The 15,860-nt window shown below is 37.9% G+C and overlaps 1 protein-coding gene across 1 annotated transcript in view; it reads right to left on the bottom strand.

The window, feature by feature from the left end:
- GPR158 (G protein-coupled receptor 158) overlaps positions 1-15,860 on the bottom strand; it is a 161,009-nt gene that overhangs the window by 45,917 nt on the left and 99,232 nt on the right. Inside the window, exon 5 of the mRNA XM_058182758.1 lies at positions 38-106. Coding sequence (XP_058038741.1) covers positions 38-106 — 69 coding nt within the window. The remainder of the gene's footprint in view (positions 1-37; positions 107-15,860) is intronic.

Here is a 15,860-nt window from a genome sequence, read left to right as displayed (position 1 = left end):
ATTTTAAATAAATAAGTGAAATAATAGCACAACTCACCGGAAAATAAAGAAGCAGTGATCCAAATAGGATAGTCTCCAGTAGAATAAGTCCTGATGCCCTGATGCTCTAGAATAAAGAAAGCAGACACAAGAATTTAAAGCTTTACTTCCTGTATCTACATTAGATAAATCCAAATGTCTGCAATCCAATATTATACTGATAGACCACTCCACATATTCAATATGCTTTATAATTTTTGATACGTATCCTGCAATCCAATTTGCATTTCAATTAATCCAGACAGTGAGTATTGAGATATAAACTACTTTCACCATGTTTGCTTATAACTAAGTTCCTAACTCTGGGACTTATTTTCTCTTTAATTTGTTTATGTTTGTAATAATAACTATATTGATATCTTGGCAAGAAATATCCATCATAAATTAGTGGATTCCATTTTAAGTAGTTTTCTTAATTAATGCTCAGAATCTCCTCTGATAAACATTACACCTACAATTCAAAATAATGCAGAAGTAACAATTTCTCCCCAAACCATTCAAAGTCAATATGGATTTTCCATTCCCTATAGCTTGAATTTCTGTAAGGAACATCAGTATTCTAGAAGAAATGGTAGTTATGGTTTTTCCAGGACACATCTCACTCTTCTAATTAAGAATTAGAATGCTATATACAGTACACTTTAGAAGTATTCCTGAAATTTGCACTGCAGATATGCTCGTTTCATATCTCACTTTCCATGTCAACTTGTATATCTTCTGATTATTTTAATCCTAAATGCAACACATTAATTATCTCATTAACATTTGGAGCAATTAAAGATCCTTAATTGACATGACAGAACTCACTGAGTTTAAGCAGAGCTTTTAAAGCGACATGATTACCTTTCTATTGTTTCAACATTCCACTTCACTAATCATATATATAACACATTAACTATTAGACAGTAAATATAATTGGACATTAACATCAAACTTCTGAGGGAGGCCATCTGGAACTTTGGAGAGTTATCCAGATGCTGGTAACACTCAGATCTTCTGCTCCTTATCTTGTAAGTACAAAGAAGCAATCAGTATTCTTAAATATTGTGCAATTTCAATAATGAGATGGACAAGGGGGGGGGGAATCCAAACAAGGTAGAGGTGCTGTTGGTAAGGAAGAGTTGACCCTTGGAATTAGGCTAAGTCCTGCTTTGCATAAGAGCATATTTTTCCATGAAGAACATGTTTGCAGTTTGGAGTGATTCTAGATCTCCACCTGCCACTAAACTGGCAAAAAACAGCCATAGGAAGTGTCTGCACAATTATCTTAGTGTGTTACACTACTATTTCCAGCAACAGTTATCAAGCCCTGGATTAACCATTAGAATAGAATAGAATAGAATTTTTATTGGCCAAGTGTGATTGGACACACAAGGAATTTGTCTTGGTGTATATGCTCTCAGTGTACATACAAGCCTGTGTAAACAAGGCATTACAAACCCTAGCTGACCAAATCATGGAGGCTGAAGCCAAACACCCGGATTCACTGGCCATTGTTTTGGGAGATCTAAACAAGGCAAACTTAAGGAAAGAACTACCAAAATACTTTCAGCATGTCAATTGTCCCACCAGAGGCAAGAATACTCTAGACCACTGCTACACAACACTAAAAGATGCCTATCGGTCTTTACCACGTGCAGCTGTAGGACACTCTGATCATTGCATGATTCACCTTGTACCTGCTTACAGGCAAAGACTTAAAGCCATAAAACCAATAATTAAATCAGTGAAAACCTGGACGGAGGAATCAGAATTAAAGCTACAGGCATGTTTTGACTGCACTGATTGGAATATTTTTAAAGATACCTCTGCAGACCTGGATGAACTCACAGATACTGTAACATCATATGTCAGCTTCTGTGAAGACCTATGTGTACCTACAAGGAACTTGCGAATACACAGTAACAACAAACCTTGGTTTACACCTAAACTTAAGCAGCTACGACATTCCAAAGAGGAAGCCTACAGAAAAGGTGATAAAATGCTGTACAATCAGGCCAGAAATGCACTAACAAGGGAGATAAGAGCAGCAAAAAGAAGCTACTCTGAAAAGCTAAAGAATCAGTTTTCAGCAAATGAACCAGCAAACATGTGGAAAACTCTTAAAAATATCACCGCTATGGCAAACCTCCTTCCCAGGCTGAAGGTAATCAACAACTGGCAGTGGACTTGAATGAGTTTTACTGCAGGTTTGAAAGGAAACTACAGCCACCTATCTCCACAACCCCCATCTCAGACACACCAACAACAGCCAAGCCTCCTACAACTGACCCCATTTCATTGGGTTCACAACCCCTAGTGATCACAGAAAAGGAAGTGCAGGACCTATTTCACAGACAAAAGCCAGGAAAAGCTCCAGGCCCAGACAAGATAACTCCTTCTTGCTTAAAAGTCTGTGCTGACCAATTGGCCCCATCTTCACCCATATTTTCAATAAATCACTAGAGATGTGCTATGTTCCTTCTTGCTTCAAATGCTCTACCATCATCCCAGTGCCAAGAAGCCCACCATCAAGGAACTGAATGACTACAGACCAGTTGCTCTAACATCTGTAGTCATGAAAACCTTTGAAAGGCTAGTGCTTTCCTACCTGAAAACCATCACGAATCCGCTCTTAGACCCCTTGCAATTTGCATACCGAGCAAATAGATCAACAGATGATGCTGTTAATATGGCTCTGCACTACATCCTACAACATCTTGAGTCTCCAAAGACCTATGCAAGGGTCCTTTTTGTAGACTTTAGTTCAGCATTCAATACCATCATTCCAGACATTCTTCTAACTAAGCTAAACCAGCTACAGGTACCGGAACAGACTTGTAAGTGGATCACAAGCTTCCTAACAAACAGGAAGCAGCAGGTGAAGCTAAGCAAGATCACATCAAATACCTGTACAATTAGCACAGGGCCCCCCAAGGCTGTGTGCTCTCCCCACTTCTCTTCTCTCTGTATACCAATGACTGCATCTCCAATGATCCATCTGTTAAGCTACTGAAGTTCGCAGATGACACAACAGTGATTGGTCTCATTCGAGACAATGACGAATCAGCATATAGACGAGAGGTCGAACGACTAGCCTTGTGGTGCAACCAAAACAATCTGGAACTGAACACACTCAAAACCGTAGAAATGGTGGTAGACTTTAGGAGAAACCCTTCCATACTTCCACCTCTCACAATACTTGACAACACAGTATCAACAGTAGAAACCTTCAAATTTCTGGGTTCTATCATATCGCAAGATCTCAAATGGACAGCTAACATCAAAAACATCATTAAAAAAGGACAACAAAGAATGTTCTTTCTGCGCCAACTCAGTAAGCTCAAACTGCCCAAGGAGCTGCTGATCCAATTCTACAGAGGAATTATTGAGTCTGTCATTTGCACCTCTATAACTGTCTGGTTCGGTTCTGCAACCCAACAAGAAAAACACAGACTTCAGAGGATAATTAGAACTGCAGAAAAAATAATTGCTACCAACCTGCCTTCCATTGAGGACCTGTATACTGCACAAATCAAGAAGAGGGCCGTGAAAATATTTGCAGATCCCTCGCATCCTGGACATAAACTGTTTCAACTCCTACCCTCAAAACGACGCTATAGAGCACTGCACACCAGAACAACTAGACACAAGAACAGTTTTTTCCCGAAGGCCATCACTCTGCTAAACAAATAATTCCTCAACACTGTCAGACTATTTACTGAATCTGCACTACTATTAATCGTTTCATAGTTCCCATCACCAATCTCTTTCCACTTATGACTGTATGACTATAACTTGTTGCTGGCAATCCTTATGATTTATATTGATATATTGATCATCAATTGTGTTGTAAATGTTGTACCTTGATGAACGTATCTTTTCTTTTATGTACACTGAGAGCATATGCACCAAGACAAATTCCTTGTGTGTCCAATCACACTTGGCCAATAAAAATTCTATTCTATTCTATTCTATTCTAAAAGAAAAGATACATTCATCAAGGTACAACATTTACAACACAATTGATGGTCAATATATCAATATAAATCATAAGGATTGCCAGCAACAAGTTATAGTCATACAGTCATAAATGGAAAGAGATTGGTGATGGGAACTATGAGAAGATTAATAGTAGTGCAGATTCAGTAAATAGTTTGACAGTGTTGATGGAATTATTTGTTTAGCAGAGTGATGGCCTTCGGGAAAAAACTGTTCTTGTGTCTAGTTGTTCTGGTGTGCAGTGCTCTATAGCATCGTTTTGAGGGTAGGAGTTGAAACAGTTTATGTCCAGGATGCGAGGGGTCTATAAATATTTTCACAATATTAAACAACATAAGCACATGCTAAGGGCTGGGATGAAATCCAGCAGGTTCTGACAAGTTCTGGAGAACCGGTAATGGAAATTTTGAGCAGTTTGGAGAACTGGTAGCGGAAATTTTGACTAGTTCAGAGAACTGACAAATACCACTTCTGGCTGGCCCTAGAGTTGGGTAGGAATTGAGATTTTGCAATATCCTTCCTCCAGGAGTGGGGAGGGAATGGAGATTTTGCAGAATCCTTCCCCTGGAGTGGAGTGGGGATGGAGATTTTGCAGTATCCTTCTCCTGGAGTGGGGTGGGAATGGTGATTTTGCAATATCCTTCCCCTGCCACACCATGCCACACCATGCCCACCAAGCCACGCCCACAGAACCAGTAGTAAAAAGAAATTGGATTTCACCATTGCTAAGGCATCAAGGAAAGAGAGACACTACAGAATTTCCCCCCACCTATTTACCCATAGCTCTTTCACTACCACACTTGACTTCACTTGATTATATTTTTTTGTAATTATCCTTCCCTGCTGTATTCAACTTTAATCTGCATTGTTAAAAAAAGTATTACCTTTGGCATGATGAGTTACTAAAGTTTAAAAGATTGTTTGATGGTATCAACAAAATATCACATTTGTTGCCATCTTATGGTGTTAGAGTTTCACTTCTGCCAAAGGTCACCATTGCTATGCTATGCTGTGCTGTGCTGTGCTGTGCTGTGCTGTGCTGTGCTGTGCTGTGCTGTGCTGTGCTGTGCTGTGCTGTGCTGTGCTGTGCTGTGCTGTGCTGTATTTAGGGCATCAGTTGGTCTTAATATGGCCCTGCAGTTATCTATGCTGTGGTGGCGCAGTGGTTAGAGTGCAGTACTGCAGGCAACTTCTGCTGATCACCGGATGCCAGCAGTTTGGCAGTTCAAATCTCACCAGGTTCAAGGTTGACTCAGCCTTCCATCCTTCTGTGGTCAGTAAAATAAGAAGCCAGATTGTTGGGGGCAAGAAGCTGACTCTGTAAACTGCTTAGAGAGGGCTGTAAAGCACTGTGAAGCAGTATATAAGTCTAAGTGCTATTGCTATTGCTATGCCTTAGTTACAACTTCCTTTGACTCCTTGATTTATGAGTGATACATCGGGCTATGTTTAAAAAGGCTGGAAGTTATGGTTGGTGAAAAATGTAATGGAAGGAACAGAAATGGTGTTTGTATTTAAAGATTTAAAACTGGCTTCCAATTGCTTCCTGGGTTTGACATTGCCTTTCAAATCTTTAATGGCTTATGGTCTGACAGTCCATGGAAATGCTCCCACTGTGAATTTCACCAGCTATTTAGATTTGAAGAAAAAGCCCTTGCGAAGATCTCCTGATGCCAGGAGGTTCCCATCTTGCACAAGGATCTTCTCCTATGTGGCTTCCAGACTACTGAATCCACTTTTAGGGATGTACTTTTGGCCTCCCAATATTTAAGAAGTTGTTAAATCACATGCTTTCTGCCAGAATTTTCCTAGTTAATATTGTTTCAGTATTTAATTTTAATCCAAATCTTGATTTATCAATGTTGTTTTGCTCTGTGTTTTGCATTTCTAAGCCACCCTGATTGTTGAAAAAACAAAAACAAAACGCAAAGTAGAAATCTAATAACCAGAGAAATAAAGTCCACTGACTATGAATCATTTCAAAACACAGTTAGGCAAACTCTATTATAGTCTTTGACCATTATATCAGAACATAGTATTTGGTTGGACCTTCATACTTAATATAAGTGAAAATTATTGCATAGAAGTTGGCTAGACAATAAATATCAATACTGATGATATTACTATATGTAATATTAATTGCAGAGAATCACACACACCCTCCAGGATACACCAACCCCATGAATGAAGATGCTCTCAATCCAGAAAAAGTATCTAACCAAATAACATTTGTGTGATTAATTATAGTAATAGCATGCCCAGGGTTTAGACCAGGGCTGGGCAACTATGGCCCCTTTATGACCTATGGACTTCAACTCCCAGAATTCCTGAGCCAGCATGCTGGCTCAGGAATTCTGGGAGTTGAAGTCCATAGGTCATAAAGGGGCCATAGTTGCCCAGCCCTAGTTTAGACAGTTCTCCTGAGTGAGCAGTGGGTTGGACTAGATGACCTCCAAGGTCCCTTACAACTCTTTTACTGTTACTTATAACTGAGGGCCTATTTGATATCAGTGCATGATGAGTTTTAGAGCATTTAAGAGGAAAGATCCATTTTTTCATTGCAAAAATTTGAACAAGGACATACACATTCAGAGGGAGCTGCCATAATGCAGGTACTGCAACTATAAATGTAGATCAATTTTCAATAATTGATTACCTTGCCTTATTGAAAAATCATCATGAATAAGCTAAATGGAAAGGTTGCTTTAGGATGTACAATTCCCTCTTTGACATCTCCTTTAATTCTTTCCACCATTTTGGCTTGCAGAATTGTCTAACTTGCAGTTCACAGATTACGGACATTTTGAGATATGGAGTGCAGAATTCCAACATTAAAAAACTATTTCTGTGGTTCCTCTTGCACTGCCTTTCTCCTACATCACCAGGGCAATCAGCATTGACTAATTCAGTGTAGAAAGCAATGGTGATGGAGGAGAAATAGAAACAGAATAGTTGTTCCCCAAGGGTTATGCACTCATGTTGTAAGCCAGTTATTTCTGCTGGGACTGCTTAACAGCTTCTTGTGCTAGGAAAAATCTGCATTTCTTCCACCCAGGAGAATCATTAAATATATCTTTGTCGAAATGCTGCAGCTGTCTTTGGGCATTGCCATTTCCCAAAGGCTGACAAACCAAGCAGCTTCATCAGTGCAATGAAGCTTGTCAGAATTGTCAAAATATTTCCATATTGTCTTGACAAATGGTTACACATATGCTAGAAGAAGACCATTAAGGACTGTGCATGTACCATACATATAATAATGCAGTTAGGAATAGATTGGCATAAATACTCTTAATGGTTCAAATGTATGTATTGTTATGGAAAGTCAGTGGTTGGGATATTGATTTCAAATTGAAGAAGCCAAGGAGATGACATTGGAGAAGCAAGGGAATAGATGAGGAAAAGCTTATTTTAAGCTTAGAACAAAGTGAACCTGTAAGAAAAGGATAACAATCATGCCTTTGTAATTCATTAAAACAGTGTTGGTCAATCTTGCCAACTAAACTTGTTTTAAATATGTCTGGACTTTAACTCCCAGAACTTCTCAGCCAGGTGAAGGAACATGGTACTAAAGTATAAAAGGGAGGAAGGGAGGCAAGGAAGAAGGAAAAACTTAGTCAGGCTTTCAAGATTCTCTTTCTAGAGCTGTAAATAAAGTATAGTTCTAACTAGTGCTGAGCAGTCTGTTTTCTGACCTCAACTTCCTCAAATGGCTCACACAAACCCATTCTAAATGTCAGTAGACAACAGTATTGTGGCATTGCTTTATGCCTTTCAGACGTCAGACAGCAAGGAACAGAAAGCAATGAAAATCCAGTTTGTATAGATCTGATTGCCAGATATAATTTTAATTATTTTGCAGCAAAGGCATCCTTGGGTAGGGAGTGGGTTATCGAATAATTCAAGTTGGCAGACACAACAAAATGATCAATGTTGCCATTCTGGCTTTCCCTTCTCTGAAGATGTATCTGCTTTGCAAGATCTTTGCAAACAATGTACCAAATTTGTGGGCAGAAAAATTGGATGAATCTCTTTCAAAAATTCTTTGAATCTCTTCAAGGAAAGAAGAAGAGATGATTCTTCTCTGAATTTTTCTCAACAAAGGGTTCTGTCTAGTGCTGACGGAAAAGTTACAAGGACTTCATTCTAAGAATCCTTCTGGATTTCAATTGAAATGCTGTAGCCAGACAAGCTGGAGAGATAATTGTCCAGTCGTAATTGAATAAATCTAATACCACTATGCTCCATCTGTGAGAATTTCTCTGAAGTTCTCTTCTTCTTAGAAGTAACTTCTAAACCTGTTCTTTTCTTAAAGTCTATGAAAATTGGTACAGGCTCAAGAATAAACAGACAGTATTAACTTTAAAGAAAACAAGACGAATACTTCTCAGCTCAGAAGCAGAAAGAAAATGAAGTGTGACACAGCAAATAAAAACCATGGTAAAACTCAATCATTGTAAACTGGTATGTTCAAGGTGTGCTGTATTTTACAAATAGTAAAACAAAAACTTAAGAGAAATAAGAGCATACTGATCAGACGTAAAAGCAATGTAAATAAAATACACCAGGATGGCATGCAAACCTAAGGAGATTGAGCATTATTAACTGAAACCAAGCATTTTTCTAATAGGAGCATTATAAAAGAATATAAAAGAAAGGATGAGTATTTCAGGACGTCTTGATCCAAGGGACAAAGTCTTAAATGGGAGGCTCTTTAATTTCTCCTCAAGTACATCATTGGGAGGGGGGCGTTAAATCTTGCCAGAATTAGGACTTTCTGAATTTGAGAACTGTCATTTGGCTTAGATATCTAGCTGGCTTGAAAATTGGTTAATGACTTCACAAGAACACATGGATGGATATAACAGCCAGTTTTAATTGGGTTTCCAAATCCTCGACACATTTAATACCTATTATCAGGTTTGTATTAAGTGAGAACTCATAGGATTTCAGCTTCTCATTCCTATCCCAGTCCTACCCCAGAATAAAATAAAATCATTTCTTCACATAAAAGTGTTAATTAACTCTGAAGTAAACTCTTTGGGTTTCAATACTTATTCTTTCTATTTTCTCAAAAAGCAGGAATAACAATGGAAGCTCTTGAAAGATAATGGTTAGCTGTCAATCTATGATAATACAGACCAGTATTTTGTTGTTTATCTTTTTAGTAAAAGTCTGGTTCAAATTACAGAAATGCCTAAATTATATCTAAAGGAAGAGTTTGAGCTTGTTGTTATATATAAATGAAGAGCAGCAGTACTGCTGCCCAGAGTCACAGCTTATAAATCTTAAAAATAAATAAAAAAATAAATGCCTCCATTTTTAGCTGAAGGATTTTCTTCTGACCTTGAATTCTAGAAATAGCTTGGTAAAAGAAATTTATAGAGGAAGATCTAAAGTATCAGGCAGAGGAAGAATTCAGAAGACCTTACTTTTTGTCTAATCCTGCATATAGAAAAAGGGTTCACACATAACACTAAGCCACAAGCTTTGTTTAATCAGGGTTTAGTGCAAGGGTGTCAAACTCGCATCCCCACGGCATTATCATGTGACATATCGGGACTTTTTTCCCCTTTGCTAAACCGGGCATGGCCAGTGCATGACGCATCTGGGCCACAGGCCACAAGCTTGACAGCCCTTATTTAGTGAGTAAAACTAAACTAGTAGCCAGGTCACAAAGTAGACTAGGCCAAAATCTATACAACCAATGCTAATAAAACCAATATTACATGAAACTAGACAACCAACCCTTCTTTATATATAACTTAGGCCACTTTTTAGTAAACATAAGAAGCTAATTTTGAGTCAGAAAAGCAGCACAAAATGTAAAGGAAGATGGGCTGAAATAGAAAGAGAGAAAATACAATCTGATTGCCATAGGGTAATTTTGTAATAAAGATGTGGAATCACAATATAAATTTTTGTAGACAGTGCTAGGTTTGGTTTATTTTATTTACTGAAATGGTCTAAGCTGTACTTGAGCTAACAACCTTTCAGAGCAGTTTAGAGAATAACAATAAATAAAAGAAAGGACAAAACTATAAATAACAATGAAAACAAAACAAGGAGAGGAGTAAAATATAACAATAAAAGTAGCAATAAAAATGTTCACTTTTCTTTTTTAAAAAAGAATACCTTGCTAGTTGACATGCATGAAAAGCTCTGTCAAATAAAAAGACTGACAAAGAAGGACATTTGATTTAGTTTTAGGCATCTTACTGGAAGTTAATTTCAAAGATCAGTAACTATAAGGGACATTTGTTCTCTTACCACTTATTTAACTTCAGAAGGAAGGCTGATCAAAAATAAAATCTCCAAAGTCTAGAAAAGACTTTCACTGGCCTCATTCTCTGAACGGTGCTGGCAATAGCAAGATATAATAGGTAGTCCTGGTCACATATTTGATTTAACCCCTTACATAAAGTGTGAAGTTCATTGGGCTTCTGGTGATCACTGGTAAAGTTTTCACAAGGTATATCTGGATAAGAAATTCTATAATTTGACATTCTGTTCTAGCCGATAGGTTCTGCAGCAAGAGGGCAACCTTAATGGTATGAATGAAGTTCTAGCTTTTAATGGGTTTGCATGTGTGACACACTAAAAAAAAATGAATTGGAGCTTCCATTGTGGCTGCTATTTGATATTTTAGACCAAGGGTCTCCAACCTTGGTCCCTTTAAGACTTGTGGACTTCAACTCCCAGAGTTCCTCAGCCAGCTTTGCTGGGAGTTGAAGTCCACAAGTCTTAAAGGGACCAAGGTTGGAGACCCCTGTTGCAGACCATGTCCCATGTCTCTCTAATACAGATGTGAACCATTTTCAGCTAACTATTGAAACATCAGGAAAGCTGGATGGGAAAGTTATGGTCCAGATTTTTTTCAACTATAGCCCCTAATTCCTCTATGTTGACTGCTGTGAAATGTAATACATCTGGGTAGCCATGAATTCTGTAATCATGAACTGAACTACTTGTGAGTTGCTTTTCTCTTGTATTTTCTGTCTTCAGATTAGCTTTGTGACTGCAGAATTACATTATAAACTTTAATACATATCACCAACTGATTCAAGATAATGTTCAGAAGGTATACTTATGATCTAATCTAAATAGCAAAAATATGATCAAGAACATTTTGTACCAACTGACAAGTAATTAAATAGAAATGTTTCACACTGTTTTCAACAGAAGCATCAATAGCCAAGGTTAATATCCAAACAAGCTGGAAAATGACTATAGCAAAGGCAGGGTTATTTCATAAAGAACACTTAATCCAAATCTCTGTGTCAAACCTTGAGCAGAATGACATTAGGGCTGCACGTAATTATCTAAATGCTTTTGTCATTCAGTTCTATTCAACAGTTTGACTCAAATTTTATGTATTTACAATAGACCCATTAAATAAGCTAGGAATAAGTTAGTTATTTATAACTTAAGACGGAATTATTTAAATGGCAAAAATGATTCCAATTAAAGTTTATAAGTAAAATGAACTGCAAACTGGTGTTTAGATACAAGTGTTGGAAACTTTTGGAATCAGAGAAGTGCCCTTAAGCCACTGAATCCCAGTGCTTGCCCAGTACAGGAATCTCAATTAAAGTATTCATGACAGATGACAGATGGTTGTCAAGCTTCGTCTACATCTTCAGTGAAGAGGAAATTACTATTCATTTGAACAATTTATTTTATTTATTTATTTATTTATTATTCGTACTTTTATACCGCCCTATCTCCCTAGGGACTCAGGGCGGTTTACAGCCACTTAAAAAACATATATATGTACAAGATAAAAACATTAAATTAAAAAACTTATTACATAGGCCGAATATTTAAAATAGAGCTATAAATAATAAAACCCCATTTAAAACCAAATTTAAAATTTAAACATTTAAAATTTAAAATTCTAGTCCAGTCCTGCGCAAATAAATAGATGTGTCTTAAGCTCGCGGCGGAAGGTTCGAAGGTCAGGAAGTTGGCGAAGTCCTGGGGGTGGGGGCCCCCACAGAAAAGGCCCTTCCCCTGGGTGTCGCCAGTCGGCACTGCCTGGCCGACGGCACCCTGAGGAGTCCCTCTCTGTGAGAGCGCACGGGTCGGTGAGAGGCATTCGGTGGCAGTAGACGGTCCCGTAAGTAGCCTGGCCCTATGTCATGGAGCGCTTTGAAGATCATTACCAAAACCTTGAAGCGCACCCGGAAGGCTACAGGCAGCCAGTGCAGTCTGCGCAGGAGAGGTGTTACGTGGGAGCCACGAGGGGCTCCCTCTATCACCCGCGCAGCCGCATTCTGAACTACCTGGAGTCTCCGGGTAATTGCTAACTATATAAAATTGTCTTCTTTTAACTTAAATCCATTACTCCATGGAAGGTCATCATGGATCAAATGTTTCCAGGACGCTTTACCAGCTAAACGTTATAGATCTATTACTAGTTTTTGATTGAGATAAATCTGTTACAATTATTTACAAGTGGTCTCCTAGCTGGATGACTCCAAAGTTTAATATGTGTGGTTGCAATTGAAAATAGTTCTGGGAATTTTTCTTGGTCAGCAGATAGATAGCAAAACTGTTAATTGGGACAGAGGAATAAAGGTATAGTATGCTAATATTTTCTTATCTCTACAGACCATCAGGTCATTCAAACTATTGATTTGCAGTTTTTAAAGCCATCATTGTCTTGGCACTGGGATATTTTATTTTATTTTATTATTTATTTTATTTTTATTATTTTTACAAATAACTCAAGGGAACAAACATATCCATTATTTATTTATTTATTTATTTATTTATTGTTTATATTTATATACCGCCCTATCTCCCAAAGGACTCAGGGCGGTTTACAGGCATTTAAAAGCAATAAATACAATCTAAAAAACAATTAAAAAACTTATTCAAAAGCCTAATAATTAAAAATATAAAAAATTAAAACCCAAGTTAAAACCCACAAACTAAAATCTAACTCAGTCCTGCGCAGTTAAATAGGTATGTTTTAAGCTCGCGGCGGAAGGTCCGACCATTACACCTTTCCATTACACCTTTCTCCCCTTATTTTTCCCACAACTACCCTATGAAGTGGGTTGGGCTGAGAGAGAGTGACTGGCCCAAAATTACCCAGCTGACTAAAGCAGGACTAGAACTCGGTCTCCCACTTTCTAGTTAGGTGCTTTAACCACTAGGCAAACTGGCTCTCAATATTTACTTGAATATCCCCCATAACAGTGATGGCTAACTTTTTGTGCCATCGCATGCCAAAAGCGGGGGGGGGAGAGCACGGGGTGTGTGTGCGTATGCCCACACCCATAATTCTATGTGCCCTGCCCCCTGTGCACGCATGCGCAACCCCCACATGCTCCCCCCACTTTTGGCACATATGGCATGGTGGGACCGGTAGGGCCTGTTTTTTTCTTTCCCCAGGCTCCAGAGCCTCTCTAGGAGTTTGGGGAGGGCAAAAACGGCCTTCCCCACCCCCCTGGAGGCCCTTTGGAGGCCGGAAACAGCCCGTTTGCCTACTTCTGGTGGGACCAGAAATCAGCAAACGGGCTGTTTACGCCCTCCCCGGGATCCTAGAGAGGCTCTGGAGCCTGGGGAGAGCAAAAAATGGGCCTTCCCCACCCCTCCAGGCACTCTGGAGGCAGGAAACAGCCTGTTTCCCTACTTCTCGGTGGCCCAGAAAGCCCGAAAATCAGTTGACCAGAGCTGAGTTTGTGTGCCCACCGATAGGGCTTTGTGTGCCAAGAAGGCTCTATAACATTAGAGAAAGAGATACTTCTATTATTACTTTAAAAGCACAGCATAAAAAATAAAATTAATAGAAAGCATAAATGAATGTGAGGATATCCAGAAATCCTTCAATTATGTCCATGTAATACTCTCTATATGTAAATAGTACAGTACCATCCGTGTACTGTTTTATTGCTAGTTTTTTTTAAGGACATTAAAGTCTGTTTCATTTTTCCTTATTTGATAAAGTATTCAGACTGTACTAATTTATTTTACACCCTACTCTTATCAGATCAGAGTTTATCTCTTTAGACCTTGCCAAGTCACTTTGTGCTGCTAATAAAATTAGATGAGAGTTAATTATTCCTCCGGCTTCATAATTATGGGAATTGTATATGTAAGACTTTCCTCTCTACTTATGTGTTTTAGGTCTAAAATTTTAAATTTTGATTTTAATTGTATATATATTGTGTTTTATTTAGGCTGTACACCGCCCTGAGTCCTTCGGGAGAAGGGCAGTATAAAAATTTGATAAATAAATAAATAAAATAAATAACCACCAGATTATAGCCAGAAGTATAGATTTAATGAGAATTATAGGGTTATAATATTAGTACTAATAACAGTGATTATTTTAGTCCTAAGAGTTATAGTTTTAGTGGAAGTAAAGATTTGGTCTTGTTTGTTATCTCACTGAACTTTTATTCAAGCCCAGTGTTTCTGATGTTGGCTGTTTTATTCTAATCAAACTGTTGGGTTGGTTGTGTCATGTTATGCTGGTCAATAACTGAAATAAAGATTTTAATTTGATTTGAATATGGTGATGATGATAATGAAATCAATATGCCACATTTCTAAAATCGTGACTCTAAACTTCACATAAATAATTCAAATCAGTCCTAATAAAGACCTGCTATATCCTTGCATTGCAAGGCGAACAAATAAGTCAGTCCTAGAGGAGATCAACCCTGACTGCTCTTTAGAAGGCCAGATCCTGAAGATGAAACTGAAATACTTTGGCCACCTAATGAGAAAGAAAGACTCACTGGAGAAGAGCCTAATGCTGGGAAAGATTGAGGGCAAAAGAAGAAGGGGACGACAAAGAATGAGGTGGCTGGATGGAGTCACTGAAGCTGTAGGTATGAGCTTAAATGGTCTCTGTGGGATGGTAGAGGATAGGAAGGCCATGGGATTACGATGAGTCGGACACGACTTCGCAACTAACAACAACATATCCTTGTATGTACAAAATAAAATTTTGCAGCTAAAACTGTAACACAAGAGTCTTTGTCTGTTACTAAATACTAAATATAATAATATTGCTTGGGTGGCCTGGAAAAAATATTAAGAAAGTCTACATTGACCTTATTCAATAATTTGAATAAAACTTACATACTCTTGCCTGATTTGCATAGTTCAACCTATTTGCCCTCAAGAAATGCCCTGGAAAACCATTAAAGTGAGCGCTAAGAACAGCCAATCAATCCATTAATTTGCTAATGAATTAAAATGAATTCTAGCAAACTTCTGGAAAGCATTTACAGGATTTTATGAAATATCTCCTACCATGTTTACTTATCCAGACAGAAAAGTCATAATGAAAATCTTTTTCTGAATGGCTTTAACAAAAGTCATAAATTAAAAGCTGTAGAGTCCTTCTTGCGCAGTGTTTCTCATATTTTGATCTTAGGACCCATTTACAATATTAAAAGAGCTTTGGTTTATGTGGGTCATTGCTATCAATATTTATTAGAAATTAAAACTGAGAAATTTCAAAATATTTGACTCCATGGAACCCTAAAATATTCCCGAGACCATCAGGTGTCCCCAGGCTACACTTCAAGAATTGCTATTCTAGTACAAGCTTATTAAGGCCCACATATATATATTTTCCTTTTTTCATCTTAGACATTTCATTTTCCACTTTCAGACTTTGTATTTATTGCTGCCTGTACTGTGGTTTCACTTTCATTACTTTACCCATACTTGTTTTATTTTATCTCATTAGAGAATTATAATTTAAAAATGTGAAAAAAGAAACAAATGTACAATCATATTCAATTCTTCACAAATATCTAAACTAAGCCAATGTTTCATCTCATGGGAAAAAGCATGCTTCATTATATCCTTTC

Source organism: Ahaetulla prasina, chromosome 4 (assembly GCF_028640845.1).
Source record: "Ahaetulla prasina isolate Xishuangbanna chromosome 4, ASM2864084v1, whole genome shotgun sequence".
NCBI lineage: Eukaryota > Metazoa > Chordata > Lepidosauria > Squamata > Colubridae > Ahaetulla > Ahaetulla prasina.
Note: the sequence above shows the minus strand (reverse complement) of the source record. Positions and strands in the feature narration are given on the sequence as shown.